General features: G+C 40.4%; 1 protein-coding gene across 1 annotated transcript; it reads right to left on the bottom strand.

Annotated features, from left to right (window-relative positions):
* Positions 1-2,936: 2,936 nt before the first annotated feature.
* Positions 2,937-16,663, bottom strand: fra10ac1 (FRA10A associated CGG repeat 1). Its single transcript, XM_080747029.1, has 14 exons — positions 16,596-16,663; positions 15,683-15,759; positions 14,908-15,000; positions 14,592-14,637; positions 14,322-14,398; positions 13,755-13,838; positions 11,599-11,683; positions 11,401-11,446; positions 6,393-6,506; positions 5,460-5,502; positions 4,650-4,780; positions 4,405-4,452; positions 3,674-3,758; positions 2,937-3,297 (listed from the first exon to the last, which is right to left on the bottom strand). Exons 1-14 carry the CDS (start codon positions 16,614-16,616, stop codon positions 3,255-3,257), a joined length of 993 nt encoding a protein of 330 aa, XP_080603155.1. The 5' UTR covers positions 16,617-16,663; the 3' UTR covers positions 2,937-3,254.
* Positions 16,664-20,981: the final 4,318 nt, after the last annotated feature.

Below are 20,981 nucleotides of genomic sequence, written 5' to 3'. Positions count from 1 at the left end.
CATATGTATATATACAGTATCGATGTTTCGAACGAACTGCAATTATTTAATAATCAGAAGAAAGTTCAATGCATGAGTGACTTTCCTGCAGTTTTATCTCATCACAATTATATGATGTAGATTATGTATGCATTTCAACTTTCAGTGTGAAATGTAAAGCTAATGAATTGTTAACCAAAGAAAAATGGCTTGTTGTGAGGAGACAGGTCTCGCTGCCAGTCAGACAAAGTACGGCTACCCGTTCTCTAAGAAGATTGAATGGGATTGGAGATTGGTCGTGAGCCAGACTGTGTCTGTGTGATCCACACAGCTTTACACTTTAAATACCCTTCTTACAGAGATCAGGACAGGCGACCAAAGCCTTATCATATCTGTGCGAGGGTTGACATCTGTCTGTGTATGCACTGTGGCAGCGAAACCTTATGCCATATCCTGTGGCCCGACTCAGACCAAAGTTCTTGGTTTCTTTGTTTGATTACAGTTTGTTTGAGGATGGATGAGCCATTGAACAGTCAGCTGAAACACACACGTGACAGACGTGAGCCAATCCTCCTAAAAATGTACTTTGTTAATGAGCTCTGAACAGTGTTTTTCAATGTCAATCTTTGTTGTGTCGCATGACAATCTAGGTACTGACCGGCCTGTGATTCCTGAGGCCGTTTTAGAACATCCCTCTCAGGGTGAGCGTTTTAATCAGGAAAGAGACACAAGACTTCCTGCTTTGTCTTATGCAACATGACAATGTCCTTTCTTCAAAGCACGGTCAATCAAAGACTCTAATCCCATCAGTGTCACTACCCACCCAGAGACTCCTTTCTCAGAACTGTCCCCTAGGGGAGGAGCTTTTGTGCTCACCGGAGGCTGAACAACAACAGTGCGAACAGCACCAACCACCCCACCTGTGGGGCTGAAAGCCGGGTCAGATTTGTCTTCTGGGTTGGGTGGGTTTGAAGCAGCTTAAATAATAATAGACATGTATTATTTGGCTTCTTATGAAATGACATCTAATGTATGTAATGTGGTATGATATGATATGATATATGTAATATGACTAAACTAATAAAGAAATGTGTGAAAGGATTAGGGCATCTCGAAGGGCATTTATTGGCACTAAAATGAAGACACAGGGAAGTTCTCTCATGCATGTCAAACATTTGATACTACACACACACACACACACACTACCCAAATTGTTGAAGCAAATACCCCAACAACAGAGGAAGAGGTCACAAAGTAAAATCTTCAACCCCCTCAGAGTTAAATGGACACTGATGATTCTACTGTGCAGAGGAGGCAGGGAGTGATTCATGAACTTGAGGGACCTTGAGGCTGGCTGTGGGCGTGTATACTAACCGTGTCATATTCCGTGCACTGCGTCTAAGAGGCAGTGTAAAGCGGGATGAGTGAAAGAGGATGAGGGGATTGGTTCTGATCCCATGGTCAGTGCCGTGAGGGTGTCTCGCCTTCAGCAGCCCTTCCCTGCACGCAACATGCACAGTGCATGCTGCATTGTAGACAGTAAAACGATGTTTATTCATGAACGAAGTGTAAAAAATGTATGAGGATGCTACATTTTTTTTTTTTACTTTGTCTTTATTAAAGATTGCACAATAAAGAAATTACAAAGACAATAATAAAACAAAACAAAAAGCATATACAAAACATTTAAAATGTAAAATAACATTGGGATATACATTCTTTTTCACATCAGCAGCTCACTTCTTTTGAATCTATACATCAACCATTTTTCCCATCTTTTATTAAAAAGTTATTTTATCTTCAGTTTGAACTTTGAACGTTAATTGTTCCATGACCTGTATATTGTCCATAATTGTCCTCCATTGTTTAGTCCGAAGTGATGTCCTTGAGCCAGTTCTTAGTAATTGCTTTTTTAACAGCGAACAGTAGGATATTAATTAAATATGTGTCCCCCGCTTGTACAGACTCCTCTATGAGACCCATATACAATACTAGGCATGAATTAGGAATTTCGTATCCCAATACTTACTAAATAACTGAGTGTATGACATCCCAGAAAGGCTGGACTTTCTCACAATACCGGAATATATGTGTGTGATTGGGTTCGTAGTGGCCACATTTTCTCCAGCACATTTGTTGTGTTTTAGTTTGTTTACATTTAATTTGGGGTGTGAGGGTGTGATGAAATATCGAATTAGATTTTTCCATGCAAATTCCCTCCATCCTATTGATTGGGTTGTTGTCTGAGTGATGTATTTGCCACATGTCGTTCCACACTTCCTCAGGGATGTCCACACTCAGCTCTTTTTCCCATTTGTTCATAACATATACTGAATCTCCTTTGGAGTCCATTAAGCAGGAGTAAAACTTAGAAATCACTCTTGGTATGACCTCTCCATAGGATGCTACATTTCTACCTTCCCAAAGTTACAAATGGATAAATGAACACACTGAGGATTTTACTGTGGAAATATCTTGCAACAGAGCTGTACTTCTTTTGGCTCCTCAATGATCAAACACTTCGAACATATTTTGGGGGATTTACACAAAGTTTTGACAGATTTCATACTTCTGAAAATACAGCCATGTATTTCTTCTTCAATGTGTTCACACAGTACTATAAATTAAGCTAGAGAGAGAGATGAAGGAAGGGAGAGAGAGGAAGGGAGGAAGAGAGATAAAGAAAGAGAGCAAGACCCCGGCCTGTAATCCAACTATGAACCGCACGCAATTTCATGGCTGCTAGCCAAAGTCAGGGCACAGCTCCAATCTGTCCTCGTCACCTCGGGTTAATCCTTGATGTTTTCTGTGTCCATCCCTCTGTTATGTCCACAGTACTAATTGAGTTAGATTCTAAATGAATTAGTATTGTCAAGGTGATTAACTGTTAGAAGGAAGGGAGACAACTGGTGTTGACGTGTTCTTTATTGACACATCACACGAAAATGGTGGGTGAAATTATTTTCTGTAAATGCTCCCACAAATTGCAGTTTCAAAATACATAATCATAAGGAAAGGAAACAAATAAAAACATTGTATGACAGCGACCTACTCCCATTAGGATGCTGGTCCTAAAATTATATTAAAAGTTGAAATAAAAAAAATCTATCTAACAAAGTATTTACATTCATCTGAACTGATCAGGTCAGTCTATTGAATAGAAAAATAAAAGTAATTGGTAAGGGCGGTTACTAAAGAAAAAGTCACTACAGACATAAAAGGCAAATAGTGCAGCAGGAGGACGAGGCTCGCTGGTGCAGCAGATACCAGGTGACTCAAAGGAACATGTCTTCAAAGTATTCATCGAACTCCTCCTCCCTGAACAAATGAGAAAAACAATAATGGTGAGTGACTTGTTCTAGTAAATTACAGAAAGACCTGCATTTGGATTACGTTTTATACTGGTTGAGCCACCAGGACAGACTGCATCCATTGTTCATATGCATTTAAATACTTAAACCCTATGTACACTTCATGTATGTTAGTTCAAAACGGGTGCATCCCCCCATTCCGACACTAACCCTAACCTCTATGGAAGTGCCGCCACTCAGACAATTAGAAGTCAATGGCAGAATGGCAGCATCAAAACATATGCTGAAATTTAACAATTTTGAAGAAATTGGAAACATGTTGCCTATAATGACATGCCCAAAATAGGGATGCCAAGGCTGTGTTTAAGGGTGAGTTCTCTCACCTTGACTTCTCTTCCACCGCGGGGGCAGGTCCTCGCCAGTGATCCGCTTCTGATTGGCCCTCAGCTTCGTCGCCAGATTTGCCGTCTAATAGGGGAGATTTAGAAAGCTGTCAATCACTCTACCGCAGACAGCAAAATCCCAAAATCCAAATGAATGAGTACGTTGACAAGGCAAAATGTGGCTACATGTTTTTTTTCTTCTTGAATAGCTGTGTGTGCATGTTTGAGAGTGTTTTTAGAGGGGTCTAATGGATGGTGAACTCATTGACATGGCCTCAGGTCAAAGACATGTACGTAAACATGTCTTTGACCTGAGACCTTATGACTTACCTGTCATAAGGTTACCTTATGATACCTTTCTGACCCTGGAATGTGGCCATAATACATGTGTGTTTATGTTAACCCTCAAGCACATTGGGGCATATAGGGGACAAAGGCATATTTCATTTTATACTGGTCAGAAGGGGAGGGGATGCAGAAAGAAAAAAAGAAAGAAAGAAAGAAAGAAAGAAAGAAAATCAAGAGAAAGAAAGAGCATATCAGAGGGTCAGGGAAATCTTGGTGAAAGCAGACTGGTGCGTGCGTGTGTCTCTCTTTTTTTATCCCTCTCTGTGTGTCTCTGTGTTTGATGTAATGCAGGGCCATGGGCAGGCACAGAGCCAACCCAAAAAGGTTGCATGATAAACTGTCCTCTGTGTTTGATCAATACATGATCTTATGTTTCTGTGTACCTTCGTCCGACTGGTGCGATTCCTCTGAACTGCTGGAGGAGGTTTGATCTGAGGAATCATAATATAAACATCGTACTGTATTTACTGTACAGGAAAACGTCACTCATTACCTTCACATGTACAGTATGTAAGGACCACATTGTTCCCAATAACAATGGACTGAACTGAACTCATTGTGGCCCTTCTAGTTACAGATATTTTTTATGAGTCAAATCAGAATTGAGTTGAGTGATATGTGATTTTACCTCTGTGTCGTCTGTGTTTGTTTTTGTGTTTCTTGGATGTCCTCTTCTTTTTCTTCTTCTTCTTCTGTGGTGGTTCCTGGTTCTCCTCTGACTGCTTCCGAGTCTTCTTCTTTACTTTCACTTCCTTCCTCCTGAAAACATGTATACGGAGCAAAGTGTCAGGACTTAATGACGCGCATGCTTTGAGTACAGGTACATCAATTCATCCCAACAATACATCAATTACTCATCCATTCCAAGATCTCAGAATCTCTAGAGCAGGGGGCTTCAACAGGGGTCCAGGACCCCTAGGGGGTCCTCAGAGTTACTACAGGGGCTCCTCCAAATCTTTGTGCGATAGAAACCTTTTTTCTTCTTTTTTATATTAACCACTTGAACCCTAGTGTCCTTATTCTGAGAACTTTAGCCAAAAATAGCAGATCTACAATCTCGCAACGCCTCGCAACGCGCGAGGCGTTGTGAGCATGTAGATCGTCTATTTTCAGCAAAGAGCTTTGGTGTAGCTTTGGTGGAGGGGAAAAAGAGCAGACTAAGTACAGACTGAAAGGTCAAGTTTATTAACTATTGACGGTTCAAGTGGTTAAATATCTGAAAACACAAATTGACATGAAGACAAAGTACACTGATGATTGTGCTGTCAAACAATGAAACTATGGAATCTCTGAAAAGGTTGTGGGGGTCCCTGCTTCATCTCTCTCTCAACTCTCAAGGGGTCCTTGGCCTGAAAACGTTGAAGACCCCTGCTCTAGAGGTCTAGAGAGGGGTGGTCAAAAATGAGAATGGTACATAATGAAAAGTGCATGGACTTACTTGTGGTGATAGTTTAGTTTGAAGGAGCATTCGGGGCACAGTCCTACAAAACACAATGTTCATCATTAATATCATCAACAGTCATGGCTTCAGATCTACTCTCTTGCAAGTCCTCAATGATGGCAATAAATCAATAAAACAACCAGTGTTAATTAAGCAGTGCTTACAGTAATTAAAGATCGAAGCGGCCGCACCGCTTGTACATGTACTTGCGTCCGTCTTGAGTGTGTGCGCATTATGTCTCTCCATGTATTTGCGCGCATTTGTCTTGCATAGATGAGATGATGAACTTGTCTGGACCTGGCCTAACATCCTAGCTCGTTAAAACAGCCTGGTCATTTCCTGCTTGACGGGTGTTACAATAACCAGTGGCTGACTTACAATTATCACTTATGGTTAATTATTCTAAGAGGATTATCTAAGGTATGATACCCAAAGGAAGATTATTATGGTCTGAGGCTCAGACACCTAGACAGGCAAGCTGAACATGACTACAGTACACCAGTGTTACTGCATGTTTAGACTACTGTCAGTAACAATGTAAAGTGTACATGGCTTATACTTGCTAAACAGGCAATAGCAGCATGGTCCATTCACCATATGACTGGGGTCGTCTGTCATTCAATGTTATAAGAGTTACTTGAATGGTTTCCTGTGGAAATAAGCTTAGTCTTTTCTAGGATCTCCTTTTAGTTGACCTTGTACCAGTGAACTGTGCCGTCATGAACCTGTACCTTTTCCTATGCAAACTTCTAATAAAGTCTTCAATCAATCAATCAATCAATATAACTGACCTCTTCTACAACAAATCTCTCAGTTGAAAATTGCTGACTCATCCTATTGTGAGCTTCTATTTTCGCTGAATCTTCACTTCATGCCAGGAACAGGGATGCTGGGGTTCATGTGGTTAAAGGAGAAAATGGCATGACTTACTGAGTTTGACCAAAGCGTTCCTCTTCTCACCATGCTCCACGTAGGCAAAGTTCACCTCCCAGCTCTTTAGGCCTTCCTCCTTCTCACATCTCTTGTTACCACACTGGAACTGACCTGCAAGTCCATGACAGAGTGCATGCAAGCAAACACACACGTTTTATTACACTCCTTAGACATATTTGATTTAACACATACAGTACTTGATATTTGCTGAAAAGTGATGTATCACAAGAGACTGCAGTACTCTGCCTTATTTCTTTTTTTGTACACACCTTTTTTGTTATTTATTTTGTTATTTAACAGTTCCCTTTTTTCTTATGATTTAATTTTGAACTTTTGTAAGAATGTTACCCACTTTATACCTGTAAACTTGAACTTGTACTTATAACAACATACAGGTGAAAACATCGCTACGGCATAAAGACAGACCTTACACAACCTGAAAGGAATGTGGGTTGAGGGAGAAATAAATCACATTAAATCAGCGATTCCCAACCTGTGGGGTCACCAAAAAAAGAAATAAGAAAAAAAGTGATGAGTTTTGTGGGACCGTTTTTAGCCCAAGGAATATTTTCCATGCAAAACAAATGCTTGCAATGGATTCAGAATCATGAAGAACCCCTAGTTTGACCCCTACTACTTAAAGCAGATTTTTTCTTATTTTTTTATATATTTTTCTTTTCCTGTATAGTGAAGTTGATGGGACAGTGAATATACAAATGGCCATAACCTTTTTTTCGCAATGTTCCCGGCAGAGCAGGCCTCTCATTCTGTGTACCTTTAACCCATTTAGGCCTAACCTATAGTTAGGCCTAAATCAGAAATTAGCCTACAAAAACAAATATTTTTCTACATACTGTACATGTACTGTAATCCCCTCCCATACACTAAAATGTGTACCCGGCCAAATGAATAGTAAAAACAAAAATAAAAAGTATGTCATGACGTCACAGGTTCAAACCTTTTCATTGAGCTTTTGGGCTTGTGGCTCCCCGACTAACTCCTTCCATTGCTCTCTCTCCCTCCATCTCCCAATCATCTCTCTGACCCATGCCGCCTCCTCCGTCTCTCCCCCCTCATGGTGTCCTCTATCCTACCCTGTCGGCTCAGCCTGCCGCGAGGCTTGCCTTAAGCCCAGAGGGGCTTATGATTAGCCTGGCGGGGCCCGACGTTATCTGTGTTCATTCCTTCAATGAGTGAGTGAACGCAGATGACGTCGGGCCCCGCCAGGCTAGCTTATGATGGCATTGAGGGATCTTCCAAATAGTGACAGTGTGTGAGAGTGCGTCAGAGCAGTGCGTTCTTGGCCCAAGGAGGAGAAAGTGCTTTTTGGGTGGGGTGGAGTGAGGTGATGGTTTGAAGTGGTGTCTGAGGCGGGTGATCGACGTCAAAAGGGTGATGTGACGTTTGCTGTACTGGCTGCTCAGAGCGACTTGGAACTGACAGCGGTAGAAGGAGACTTTCTTTGCGTGCCGAATTACTGTAGATTAAGGCCTAATGACGTTGGCGTTCTGGCTGAGGTGGTATGGTTCAGTCTGACATCATGTAGTGTAAATAAACAAATATATAAATGACGATGAGGAAAAGTCCATGTGAATGTGACACTGATGGTGTAATAGTTAAAGGATGACCACAACCATTTTCAAACCTATTGGTCATTATTACTAATGTTCATAATGAAATAGTACAATCTTTTTCTACTCGGTCTATGGACACTTCAGAACCCCGCCTACCAGTGACAGCATCGCTAAGCTTTTTTTTTTTTTTTTATTGCGATCCTTAAATTAGTGAGGACCAATTATATGAAGAATACACAAGTGCTCCAGTGTCATGCAATTGCAGCATTGAATGACAATGACATTTTTCCACAGATGTCACAGTGAACTGACCGCAGGGTCCCAGTGTCTCTTGGACTGTCATTTGACCATCGGTCACACTCCATGTTTGCAATGTTTAGCAGTTGAAATTGTATATTAATTATTCACAGTTCATCATAAACCAGCAGGATGACTCAGTAAAACCAAAAGGTCACTAGGAATTATAAATGTTTAAGATAACATTAACATTAAGATAACATGCTATAGCATTGAGTGTTGACGAAAATATTTTATTTTATATTTTCTAACTATTTTAAACATGTTTAAGGTAAATTGAAAAAGTCTCTAACAATATGACTATCTGATTTAACTACAGTAAATGGATGTTTATCTATCAGGTACACTTTGAACAGTGTTAACCGTGAGTGTGTGTGTGTGTGTGTGTGTGTGTGTGTGTGTGCCTGCTTGCGAGTGTGTGTGAGTGAGAGTCAGCTGTTTAGTCCATACTTCATTCCAACCATTTGACATTTTCTCTAGCTGCTCTCAAATAACCAAGTTAAAAAGGACTGGAGTCGCAGGCTATTGTAAACTACATTAAGCAGCCCTGGCCTTGTCAGAGCTCTTTTTAAGCATCACCCCATTCTCTGCAGGACTCAAAAATAATAATAAACTAATTGCACCGCACTTGCATTTAGTTTATTATTATATTCTTGCCAATTGCAGTGTGGGTAAGGTGGTTTGATTTTTGATGATTCCCTTGAGCAAGGAAGGCAACAACTTTATCAACTTCTAACTTCAAAAGGACAAATACTTGGCCAGGGCAGCTGGTGTAGCCATCTGGGCACCTGTGTTGTGGGTTCGAGTCACAATCCCGATGACCTTTTCTGCGTGGCACCCCACCATATTTCTCCCCATTTACTGTCAGTCTACCATACATCTATCAATAAAGGCAGATAAAGACCACCCCCCCCCCCTCCCCCCAAAACAAGAAATATCTTTCCCCCCTCCCCCCAAAAAAAGAAATATCTTAAAAAAAGGGACAAATACTTAATTCGCTGTACTCTACAACCAGGTGTGAGAGGGCTCCTACATTGTCCATAAAGTGAAATCACATTCATTTGCCACTGCAGTGCCACATAATGAAACCAATTTCTGAATAGGGCTGTCACGATTATGTTATTTTTTTCTTTTTTATACTTTGATGTATTGTCAAATGTACGATTTACATTTCAACAGTTTTTGGCATTCAATATTGGAACATATTACATTTCATAACATGTTGCGTTGCGATGTGTTGTTTCCACAAAAATAAATCTCCACTATGTTCGAAAATGTATGCACATTTTACAACATGGAAACGTTCATGACAGATATGCAAAGAAATTGAGATTACGTAACAATTGTGACAGGCCTATTTCGGAATATTATTTAACTCATGCCATTGCCTGCATCTCATATCGGACGGGTAAGGGAAGATCCCCTCGCGTGCTGCCTGCAGGTGGAGCGTTGTCGGGTGGATGTGACTGCCTTATTGACCCGTTAATAGAGGATAGGTACATGTCCTACGTAAACAGTTCCCTAATGCTACCAGACACAGGACAAGAGATAAGTTGGAACATAACAACAGACAGGTGGCTGTGTGATTAACAAGGCCAGCCACCTTGCTCAGTACGCTTTCATTTTTATTAACTGTCAAGTTCAAAACCATGTCATCCTCGCTCTCTCTCACGTTATTATAATGTGTTTTTATCGTCTCTATAAGAGCTGCTGTAACACCTTAATTTCCCCTCTGGGATGAATAAAGTACCAACTCTGTACCAACTCTGTACCTGCCTGCGTAACCTACCTCTCCGTCTCTCTCACATTGGTTCCCAGCTTTTTATCTTTGAAGCCCCCCTTTTTACATTTGACAAAGGCTGGGACACAAACACAAACCTGTTCTCAGATGGAAAGTTGGCTTAACATGGCCTTCTACTCTGACTAACAGAGGCTTAGGGAACACATCAGAGGTTGGCAAAATGTGAGAGACAGCTAGGTACAGTGTTGCGTGTTAGGGCTAATTAGCCTTAAAATACAGTTTTCTTCTCAAAAGACAGTGTAATTATAGAAGTGGAGAATTTCAAACAGAAGCCCATTCCTTCTGACAGCTGGACCAGCCGACATAGGAATGGCCTCAGTTAACTTTGGCCTGTAACCTACTGAAGACTGAAAGCCAATTTACGATGGAGTGGAAAATTGTAGACACTCAATCCTGAAGCGTGAAGGGTTGTTAGTGCAGCAGCATGCTAGGTTGAGACTTGTTTTTCCATGTGTCCCCGTCTCACTGATTCTGTGGTATTTGCCAGTGTTCAAGATTCTCGAGAGAGAGGCCATGAAACGACAGGTCAATGCTATTAGTAATTGAACTTGGATGGCTGGACAATGGCCAGTATTATCTAACTCTGTACCAACATGTCCTATGAGCCACAACCAACTACAGAAATATCAATAACACACTGCCCTCCCCCAACCTTCATTGTGCAATCTACTGTATATATGGGGCGTTTGTGGTATTTTGTTATTAAAAGTGCTAATGTTGCAATGCATGCGTTTCATAATGACTTATCTATCAAAGTCAATAGCTTAACTAGCTCCAGTTTGAGTCAAGTTTTTAAACATCATGAAACACTTTTAGGGTGAAAAGCCCCTCATACGTGGGTAAATATGAGTAGCACCACATGTAATTAAGGGTTTTGATGTCTTTTGAGTCTAGTTTATGGAACACAAATGAGGTGATTTTACATGTCAATGTGTTCCTTAACATAATTTTGTTGGAATATTGGCCTGTGTAGGTACTTGGCCATTATATAAGTGTACATTTTAATAATCTTTATCAGTAGCTTCTATTCTGCAGGGGTTTCACTGCTGGTAGCAGATAGTAAGATGAAGAAATCCCATCCTCAGATCAATGTGTACATTGAAGCTTGATCTTTGTCGCCATCTAGTGGACACACTGTCTCTTGAAGAAATTTAGACCTTCAAATTATATTACTGTCTAATAACAATTTTTGGGGGCTTCTCTATGGGGTTGTTATTTTATTCTCAGAATAAAACGCAAAAAATAATAATAATGTCACTAGTCAATAATAATAGTGACTATTGATAATAAATTAAAATGCATGATTTTGCAAATACATCTAGCTTTCTCTTACCTTTGCCAGAAACAACTTCATTCTCAATGCGCCATCGAAAGCCAAACTGTTAGATAGAAAATAAATAATAAGCTGCTTTCTAGTCTAGTATTAATGATGACATGATATCGCAGTATTCCCATGTATGGATTAATGTATTCATTTTGACTGCATAAGAGAACATTCCTTGAACAAACAGATACATCATCCAGACATTACCTTGTTATCCTTGTATCTACTGAGGTCAGCTATGCAGTATTCTTTAAACAGCTTGTCATAATACTTTTTGGCCAAGTCCTTTTCCCTAGGGCATAATAAAAGAGGAGAGAGTGAGAATAGCACAAGAAATGGCCTTGCAAATTAGAATTACACAAGGTAACATTTTTACAGTTGTAGATTATAGCACCACAATCACAATGTTGAATGTAAATAAGAACGTTGCCTAAATTAGACATTTGCTTTTGCTCCCCCCTTGGTTTTATTACAATAATAATGGCCTTTTAACCTGTGCAGCATTTACCTGTTACAATGTAAATGTAAAGGATTGATTTATGTATGTTTTCTCTCCCAGCAGGGTGGGCCATGGGAGGGGTGCTCGAGAGCGCAGTCCAATACGGACTTGATCGACCCCACAAGGTAAACATTTTACAGTTGTAGATTATAGTATCACAATCACAATGTAGAATGTAAATAACTCCCTTCATTTGCTTTTCTGCCCCCGTCCTTGTATTTATTGGCCAACTCGGGAACAATGTAAATAGGGGATGAATGCCCCGCCCTTTAATGCAAACCCCATTATACCTGTTGTCATAGGATCTGTTTTGACCATCTGTTTGTGTGTGTCCATTTATGCCCATATATGGGGATATCTGTCTGTCTACGTCCATTTTATATCCATATATGGAGATCTCTGTAGGACCCGTTTTGACCATCTGTTTGCCTGTGTCCATTTATGCCCATATATGGAGTTATCTGTCTGTCTGCGTCCATTTTATGCCCATATATGGAGATCTCTGTAGGATCTGAATTGACCATCTGTTTGCCTGTGTCCATTTATGCTCATATATGGAGATATCTGTATCTGTCTGTCTGCATCCATTTCATGCCCATATATGGAGATCTCTGTATCTGTTTGTCTGTGTCCCTTTATGCCCATTATGTATCTGTCTGTGCCTCCGACTGTGTTGCAGACACAGTGCTGGTTCCCCCTTTAATGCAAACCCCATTATACCTGTTGTCATAGGACCCGTTTTGACCATCTGTTTGCCTGTGTCCATTTATGCCCATATATGGAGATATATGTATCTGTCTTTTTACGTCCATTTTATGCCCAACGGTTCTCGAGATACGCGGATTACAGACACACAGACACGCACGCAGAGACTTCTCGCATTTATAGATAGATTATGCCTTAGATGTGTTGCTTAAAGGGGCACTCCACCACTTTTCAACCTATGTTCATATAATTGGTCCTCACTCAAAAATAGCTTTTCTTTTTTTTTTCTTTTTTCGCAGAGGAGGGCTGTGGGCTGGTCAGAAACCCATAGTCTTGTGACATCATCGATTACCAATCCAGCTTATAGAAACTGCAGGCTTTCTATTCCTGAAAAGTTGCAATTTTAAAGTGGAAGCCATTGTTCTCGCGATATTAAAAATCTAAATATTTTTTTCAAAAATATTGATTTTTTTTTTTTTGGGGGAAAATGATGATGTCACAAGACGATGGATTCTGAACTTCCCACAGCTCTCCTAGGAGACTTGGACTGAGTAGAAAAAAATTGTGATATTTTATCATGAACATTAGTGAGGACCTATTATATGAAGACAGGTTGAAAAGTGGTGAACTACTCCTTTAAGCATTATTTGCATAGCTGCAAAGGTGATAATAAATGCTATGTTATGGAATCTATACTATGCAAGATCCATTTTGTACATTTTATATGTATTTGAGTAAAAACTCAGACATTATGGTTATTAGACAGATGGACACAGACTAGTTAGTTGGGTTATTTGCTTCATGTCTTGCTTAAAAGGCTATGTTAAATAAAGACTGAACAGATTAGGATGACTACCAAAAGATGACGCAACTAGAGCAGTGTTTCCCAAACAGTGGATCGGGATCCATTTGTGGGTTACGGACCAATTTTTATGGGTCTCGAGTAAAAATCCCATTTTCTTTTCCTTCATCAAAAAGATTACTTTAGTGGTTTGGGAACCACTGAAGTAGAGGACCTCTAGTCATGTTTTTGCATTTTGTGAAAAATACCTAATTGATCAGATTTATATTGAGCTTTTTTAAGTGCCCAAAGTCAATTAAACCTAATGTATTCCTGAGCACAGTGTGTCCTGACTCTCTCTCTCCGGATGGTAATTACCATGTCATGTTGTCCTCGTCCTCATCCCTCCACAGGAAGCGGTGGTTCTCCCGCACCACGTCCAGATCTGTTTTGTCGTTTTCCCTGAAAGAATAAAGAAGAAAATACAAATCTAAATAATGGGAGAATCTGTGGCATAAGTTTGAAAGAATACAAGAAAGCTCACCCCAAAACACGCTCGCCCGGGTCAAATCTGGCGACCTTGGAACGGTCGCCACTCGCCACCAGGTATTCCTTAACGTAACCTCAGTAAAACTATGCCTAAACCTAACCTTATACCTAACCTTAACTTCAGAAAAACTAATACAAGAATACAAGAACCGCTTGGGGCGAGTGGTCTTTGAGAAAAACAAAGAGGGCTTGTGTTTTGGGGCGAGCCTTCCAGTTACCATTTCAAAGACAAGAGGCAGCAATCGAATGCAAAAATGAATGCATTTTTTGAAGGTGTCACTGTTCACAAACTGCACACATGGTAACTTAGTAAGATAGCCGCAAAAAAATCGACAGGGAGCCCACATCGTTATTATACTCTTTGTCTTGTTTTATGTTAATGAGGATACTACTTACGTGGACCGTTTGAAATCAGCTGTCTTCCCTCCATAATACAGAATGTAGTCCCCGACAAACTTCTTGTGTCGTTCAAACTGCAGATATCAGGCTAAGGACAGGCTATTACTTTGATTATTCATGTCTTCAGTACATAAATAATTTGATTCCTTATGCCTGCATCTTTCTGGTGTATACAGTATGTACATTACATTGAATACGTTCTAAACCTCAACAGTTTAGAGTGAAACTTAAAATGTATACAGTCTAGTTAAATCACAAGAAGGATACAGCATTCAATGATATCAGATGGGCTCTTCTGTTCCTGGCTTCTTCTCTGTAAAATGACGAGAAAATCTAATCCATCAGCATGATTTTTTTTAATTTTTTGGGCGTTGATGCACTTTACCAGGTGAGCCACCACCCCTGAGATTTCTATGGTACTAATTAAACTTTGAATTGTTTCAAACACAAGTTGTCAGTATGAAAAATAATGTTCAATGACCATGAATAGAAATCACAGTTTTACAAAGTTAAGAGAGAGTTAAGCCTTATTATGGTGAAATACTATATGAAAATCAGATGAATCAATCCTAATGTTATGCACCTGTCCACTTCACTGGAGTGGAAACTCCTGTGAGCCACTTTGGAGTGTCTTCCTTTCTTGAATGGCTTCTGTAGAATTTCATCCTCACGTTTCCTGTCAACAAAGGAACAAATAAAATGACTCTAGGACACGGACACATTTTTATTGTGTCCCTCTTTTGTTTCCAACATTTTGTTTTAAGTATTATTATTTCAAAACATTTTCAAAAAACATTCCCCAAAAAATAAAATTTAATAAAAAAAAAGAATCCAAAAAAACTCCATAAAAACATATGATTTAAGAAGTAGTGAAAATAGTCAATCTACAAGCTCATGGCGCGGTTCTGCTCTGGCTTCACACATCAAAGTGTCCTTAAGCAACCGTGTACCATTGCCGAAGAGCAAGCTGCTGCCTTGCATGCATGCTGTAGCCTGTCTGTTTGTGTATCAGACAAGACATACTTTGTAAAGTGCTTTGTTGGAAGACAAGAAGAGCACTGTATAAATGCAGTACATTGATTGATTAGAATGCAGATCATAATGAATGAGGTATGTTTTGTTTAGGTATGAACCTGATGCTGCCCTAAATATAAGGAATCCCAGATGAACAGGGGTAGCAAAAGTCATACAGAAAAATAAAACCAATAACAAATACATTCATACAATTTAAAATGTACTACTGGATAACTAAAATAGGCAAGCAAAACACAACATGGGTACTACTCTCTAATTATAATTATAGGTCCAGCTCTTTATGGAGGTCTTGGAAGATAATAATAGAACTAATGGACGTTTACCTTTTAAGGCCTCTCTGAGAGGATTCCCCTTCCTCTTCCTCACTGAAATCCGAGTCATATCCTCCCCCTCCATGCACCTGAGGAAATAAGAGTGTCATAGAATAAAATGATGCAAGTGTGTTGGTTTTGTGCATGCCATTTCCCTGACTAGAGGTTCTGAATGTGGTTTTAGCTTGCCGACACTCCACCAATGGTGTGAATCCTCTTTCAGCTGCTATCATGTAGCATCTAAAAGAGTTCACACATAAGGCTGCAATCCATGAGTTTCATGTTCAATCCAGGATGTACCACTTGTCAGTACTACTTGTCAACCATTATGTGTTGTAAACTGACAAAGGGTCAAGAAAGAAAAGAAGACTACTAGGGCGACCACCTTAACCCAATACAAATAGGTTAGTTATAACAGTTGAAACATGAAAATACGTTTTCTCTCTCTCTCTCTCTCCCTCTCTCTCAACTGTCTCTCTTTCTCTCTCTCTCTCTCTCTCTCTCTCTCTCTCTCTCTCTCTCTCTCTCTCTCTCCCTCTCTCTCAACTGTATCAATGCAAACGACTGTCCATCTCTCTGATTTATGATTGATCAATCATAAATGAAGAAATAAAAGAAAAGATTGATTGATTGATTGATTGTATTAGCAGTTCGCATAGGAAAAGTACAGGACACTACAGTTCTGATAAATCATAGAATTTAAACCCAAGAAAGCACTATGGATTGTTTACATTGGGATCCTTTTATACTGAATTCATTGAGACATTAAATGCCAGACAAATATAGAACTATGCAGATAACGAGATATTAAACGGTGGTAAAATGTACTCATTATGAATTAAACATCGGTCCTATTTTCTTTACCGATAAAACTGAGAACTCAGGTGCAGAAACTAAAGCTAAATTGAGACTGCGATCATCTTACCTTTACAAGATTATCCATCATTTAACTGCACTCTGCCACCGTTGTGCTGCTTGTTTACAAAACGCAAAAGGTCGCGAGATGATTACGTCAAGAATAGGCAGGCCAGGCAGTCGCAGCGTGATGATGCCATTCTACATGGATTTGGGATTAGTGCATAATACACTCCGCCCACTAGATGGACATCTGTAAGTACACAGTCACAGCCAGGTGTTTATAACTATTAGTCCGGGAAAAAAAGGGTGATTTTTGGCTGAACGTGGATTCGCCTGTAAAAGTTTTTTTCTCAACTGATTCTTGTAGCTTGGGGTCACCTCTTAAGGATTCAAGAGGATGACCAGTGATATCCATTGAGCATTTTTTATTATTAACCCCTTAATGCCTGAAACATGGGCTCCCATTGACTTTCTATACAGGAGGAAAATACCCAGAAAAAGATTATTTTTCGGGGTATTTAAGGAGGATCTGAGGGGTCTAACTAGGGGTTTGTCATGATGCTGAATCCATTGCAGGCATTTGTTTTGCACAAAAAACATTCCGTGGGCTAGAAATAGCCTCAGAAAACAATACACGTATGGGTGAGTGTTCATGTTAGTCGGAGGCCTTAGGGTTTTTTTTTTCTCGTGCTAATCAGTCTAAAAGTGCAAAATTTTGCACAGATGTAGTTCAGGGCATGCTCTAATGATTTAGCTAGGTCGGCGACCTTCGGGGTCACCACAACACCCACAAAACTCTGAAAAGTGATGACTCATCACTTTTCATCACTAAAGTCGATGGGAGCCCAACTTGATTTGGCCGCTGTGGCGACCCCGAATGTCGCAGACTCGGGCGCCCTAGCTAAATCATTAGAGCAAGCCCTGAGCTACATCTGTGCAAAATTTTGCACTTTTAGACTGATTAGCATGAGAAAAAAAACCCTAATGCCTCCGACTAACATGAATACTCACCCATACGTGTATTGTTTTCTGAGGCTATTTCTAGCCCACGGAATGTTTTTTGTGCAAAACAAATGCCTGCAATGGATTCAGCATCATGACAAACCCCTAGTTAGACCCCTCAGATCCTCCTTAAATACCCCGAAAAATAATCTTTTTCTGGGTATTTTCCTCCTGTATAGAAAGTCAATGGGAGCCCATGTTTCCGGCATTAAGGGGTTAATAATAAAAAATGCTCAATGGATATCACTGGTCATCCTCTTGAAGGTGACCCCAAGCTACAAGAATCAGTTGAGAAAAAAACTTTTACAGGCGAATCCACGTTCACCCCCATTTTTCCCGGACTATATTAGTCTAAGCAGGGATCGTATATTTAACTTTTAAAAGTTGTGTTATTTATGTATGTACGGTATGTCTTTATTTGTTTATGTATTTGTTTGTTTATTCATTTACTTCTCTATTTTTGTATTACATTCATCATGTAGCCTACAGCACTGCGCAGTGCATGTCATTTCTTAGTTATTTCTTCACGAAATTACTGAAATGATAATAGATTTTTTTATTCACTTTTTATTTATTTATTTGGTTTGCCTTTTTGGGAATATATATTTTTTATGTTTTTGAAAACAAAATGTATGAAACTTTTTTTCTTCTCTCTCTCTTTTTGATAAAAATGTGTCCACAACCCAAATGTGATAGAGTTGGCAATGTTCATGTGCAGTCCTTTTGAATTGGATAGGCCTATGCCCATGGCATAAAAGAAAAACACCCCATTTCCGACTGCAGCTTTAGCTCCACACCACACCACACTACACCACACCACACCGCACCACATAAAAATATCTACATTTTCCATTACACAAAAGAAGAGTTCATTTGCAAAAACAGATAAAAGCCATTTTGGAAAACAATGAGATGACTATTGTAAATAACAGTTAAGTTAGAGTTTTATTAGAATATAAAATCAATTTTGTTGTTAAGGCAGATATATCCCATTCTAAACGCCCTCAAAGATCAGGTTTTGTAGCAAAAACAGACAAGTGACATAGCTCTTTGTTTGCAGAAACAGATAAATCCATTGGGCAGCATGTTTAGACCATGTGATCCAAGATGGTGCCCCATTATGCACCAAACTTGTCTCAAACATTGTTCAGGGGTCTGCCATGAGGATAGTCAAACCAGGGGCCATTTGTGGCCCCCAGGGGCCATGTGTGGCCCCCAGGTGCCTCTTGGTGCCACAGGCGCACTGTTGCCCCGTTTTGCACCAAACCTCTCTCAAAGACTGTTCCAGGGGTCTGTCATGAAGATAGTCACACCAGGGGCCATGTGTGGCTCCGAGGGGCCATGTGTGGCCCCCAGGGGCCTCTGGGTGCCATAGGCGCACTGTTGCCCCATTATGCACACTGTTGCCACCATTATGCACCAAAAGTGTCTCAAACACTGTTCAGGGGTCTGCCATGAGGAAAGTCACACCAGGGGCCATGTGTGGCTCCCAGGGGCCATGTGTGGCCCCCAGGGGCCTCTGGGTGCCATAGGCACACTGTTGCCCCATTATGCACCAAACTTGTCTCAAACACTGTTCCAGGGGTCTGCCATGAAGATAGTCACACCAGGGGCCATGTGTGGCTCCCAGGGGCCATGTGTGGCCCCCAGGGGCCTCTGGGTGCCATAGGCGCACTGTTGCCCCATTATGTGCACTGTTGCTCCATTATGCACCAAATGTGTCTCAAACACTGTTCAGGGGTCTGCCATGAGGAAAGTCACACCAGGGGCCATGTGTGGCTCTCAGGGGCCATGTGTGGCCCCCAGGGGCCTCTGGGTGCCATAGACGCACTGTTGCCCCATTATGCACCAACATTTTCTCAAACAATGTTCAGGGGTCTACCATGTGGCCCCATGTGGCGTGTGGCTCCCAGTGGCCCCTGATATACAGGGGCCCCTGATGAGGCCTGTGAGGTGGCCCCTGTGTGACTATTGTCATGGTAGACCCATGGACAGTGTTTGTGCCATATTTGGTGCAGATCAGAGCAGCAGTGCGCCTTTGGCACCTGGGGACCCCAGGGGCCACTGATATGGCACACTGGGGCCCCTGGTTTAGCCCTTTGTGTGACTATTGTCATGACAGACCCTTAAACAGTGTTCATGCTAAGTTTGATGCAGATTGGAGCAATGGTGTGCCTTTGGCACCCCGGGGCCCCCGGGGGCCCCTGATATGGTACACTGGGGCCCCTGGTTTAGCCCTTTGTGTGACTATTGTCATGGCAGACCCTTAAACAGTGTTCATGCTAAGTTTGATGCAGATTGGAGCAATGGTGTGCCTTTGGCACCCTGGGGCCCCCGGGGGCCCTTGATATGGTACACTGGGGCCCCTGGCGTGGCCTGTGAGCTGGCCCCTGGTGTGACTATTGTCATGGTAGACCCCTGAACAGTGGTTGTGCCAAGTTTGGTGCAGATTGGAGCAACGGTGCACCTTTAGCACCCCAGGGGCCCCTGAGTTGTCCCCTATTGTGCCCCCTGGTGGCTACATGTGGCCCCTATAAAAGTACAGACTACTTAAGTATGTTGTCAAAACTTTGTTTTTGCTCTCCTGTAAAATTCTGGAAATCCTTTTTGCGTCCTCGATATGGCAAAATTCAATGGTGAAACATCAATTGTGGAGTTATCTGTTTTTGATAAAAAACGACTGTTGGAGTTATCTGTTTTTGCCAAAAAAATAAGTTTAAATTAAAAGAAAAACTATTTTCTAATAAAGTTACATTTTTTATGATACATCTATTTTGTTAAGTCATTTTTACTTAGTCAAATCCACCCAACTTCAGTTTGATTGATATTACTTTGAGTGCACAATAAAAAAACTGGATTTGTGAACATTTATAAAAACGGAGTTATCTGTTTTTGCAAATGAACTCTTCGTCTGTAGTACCCCTATCGGTAAACAAATTGACCCTTTTAACTGTGATTATAATACAATATACATTTGTATTACAACTATCCTAAATTATAATAGACTATAATGGATTATAACTGTGATTATAATACACTATAAAGTATTAATGTATTACTATGATAATTATAATACACTATAATAGATTATAATAGTGGTTATAACACAATAGAATCTATTATCATGTATTACAACTATATCCTGGTGGTCTAAATGAAAAGTCAGTGACTGTGTAGGAACAATGCTGAATATGAATACAGTATTGAATACAGTAATATTAAAAAAAAAAAATTTCCAAAAAAATTGAAAAATTATTTTTCAAAATTGGAAAATTATTCTTCTTCACGTTTACCGTTTAAAACGTGGGTTCTTGAACAGACTTATTACATTGTTGTACATACGGTAAAACCGGAAAAAGGGACAAAATACCTTTTCAATCATAACAATTTCCATTTATTAAAAGGAATAATAGGTACACCATAGTTCAAAATGATACTGGTTTCAGTGGTA

This window comes from Nannobrachium achirus, assembly GCF_963921795.1.
Source record: "Nannobrachium achirus genome assembly, chromosome: 18".
NCBI classification, from domain to species: Eukaryota; Metazoa; Chordata; class Actinopteri; order Myctophiformes; family Myctophidae; genus Nannobrachium; species Nannobrachium achirus.
Note: the sequence above shows the minus strand (reverse complement) of the source record. Positions and strands in the feature narration are given on the sequence as shown.

Coding starts and splice junctions, on each gene's coding strand:
- fra10ac1 (XM_080747029.1), bottom strand. CDS start 16,616: ATGATGGATAATCTTGTAAAG. Junction 14,638..14,907: donor CACTCCAGTGAAGTGGACAG/GTGCATAACATT, acceptor GTCATTTTACAG/AGAAGAAGCCAGGAACAGAA. Junction 3,298..3,673: donor GCGGTGGAAGAGAAGTCAAG/GTGAGAGAACTC, acceptor TCATTTGTTCAG/GGAGGAGGAGTTCGATGAAT.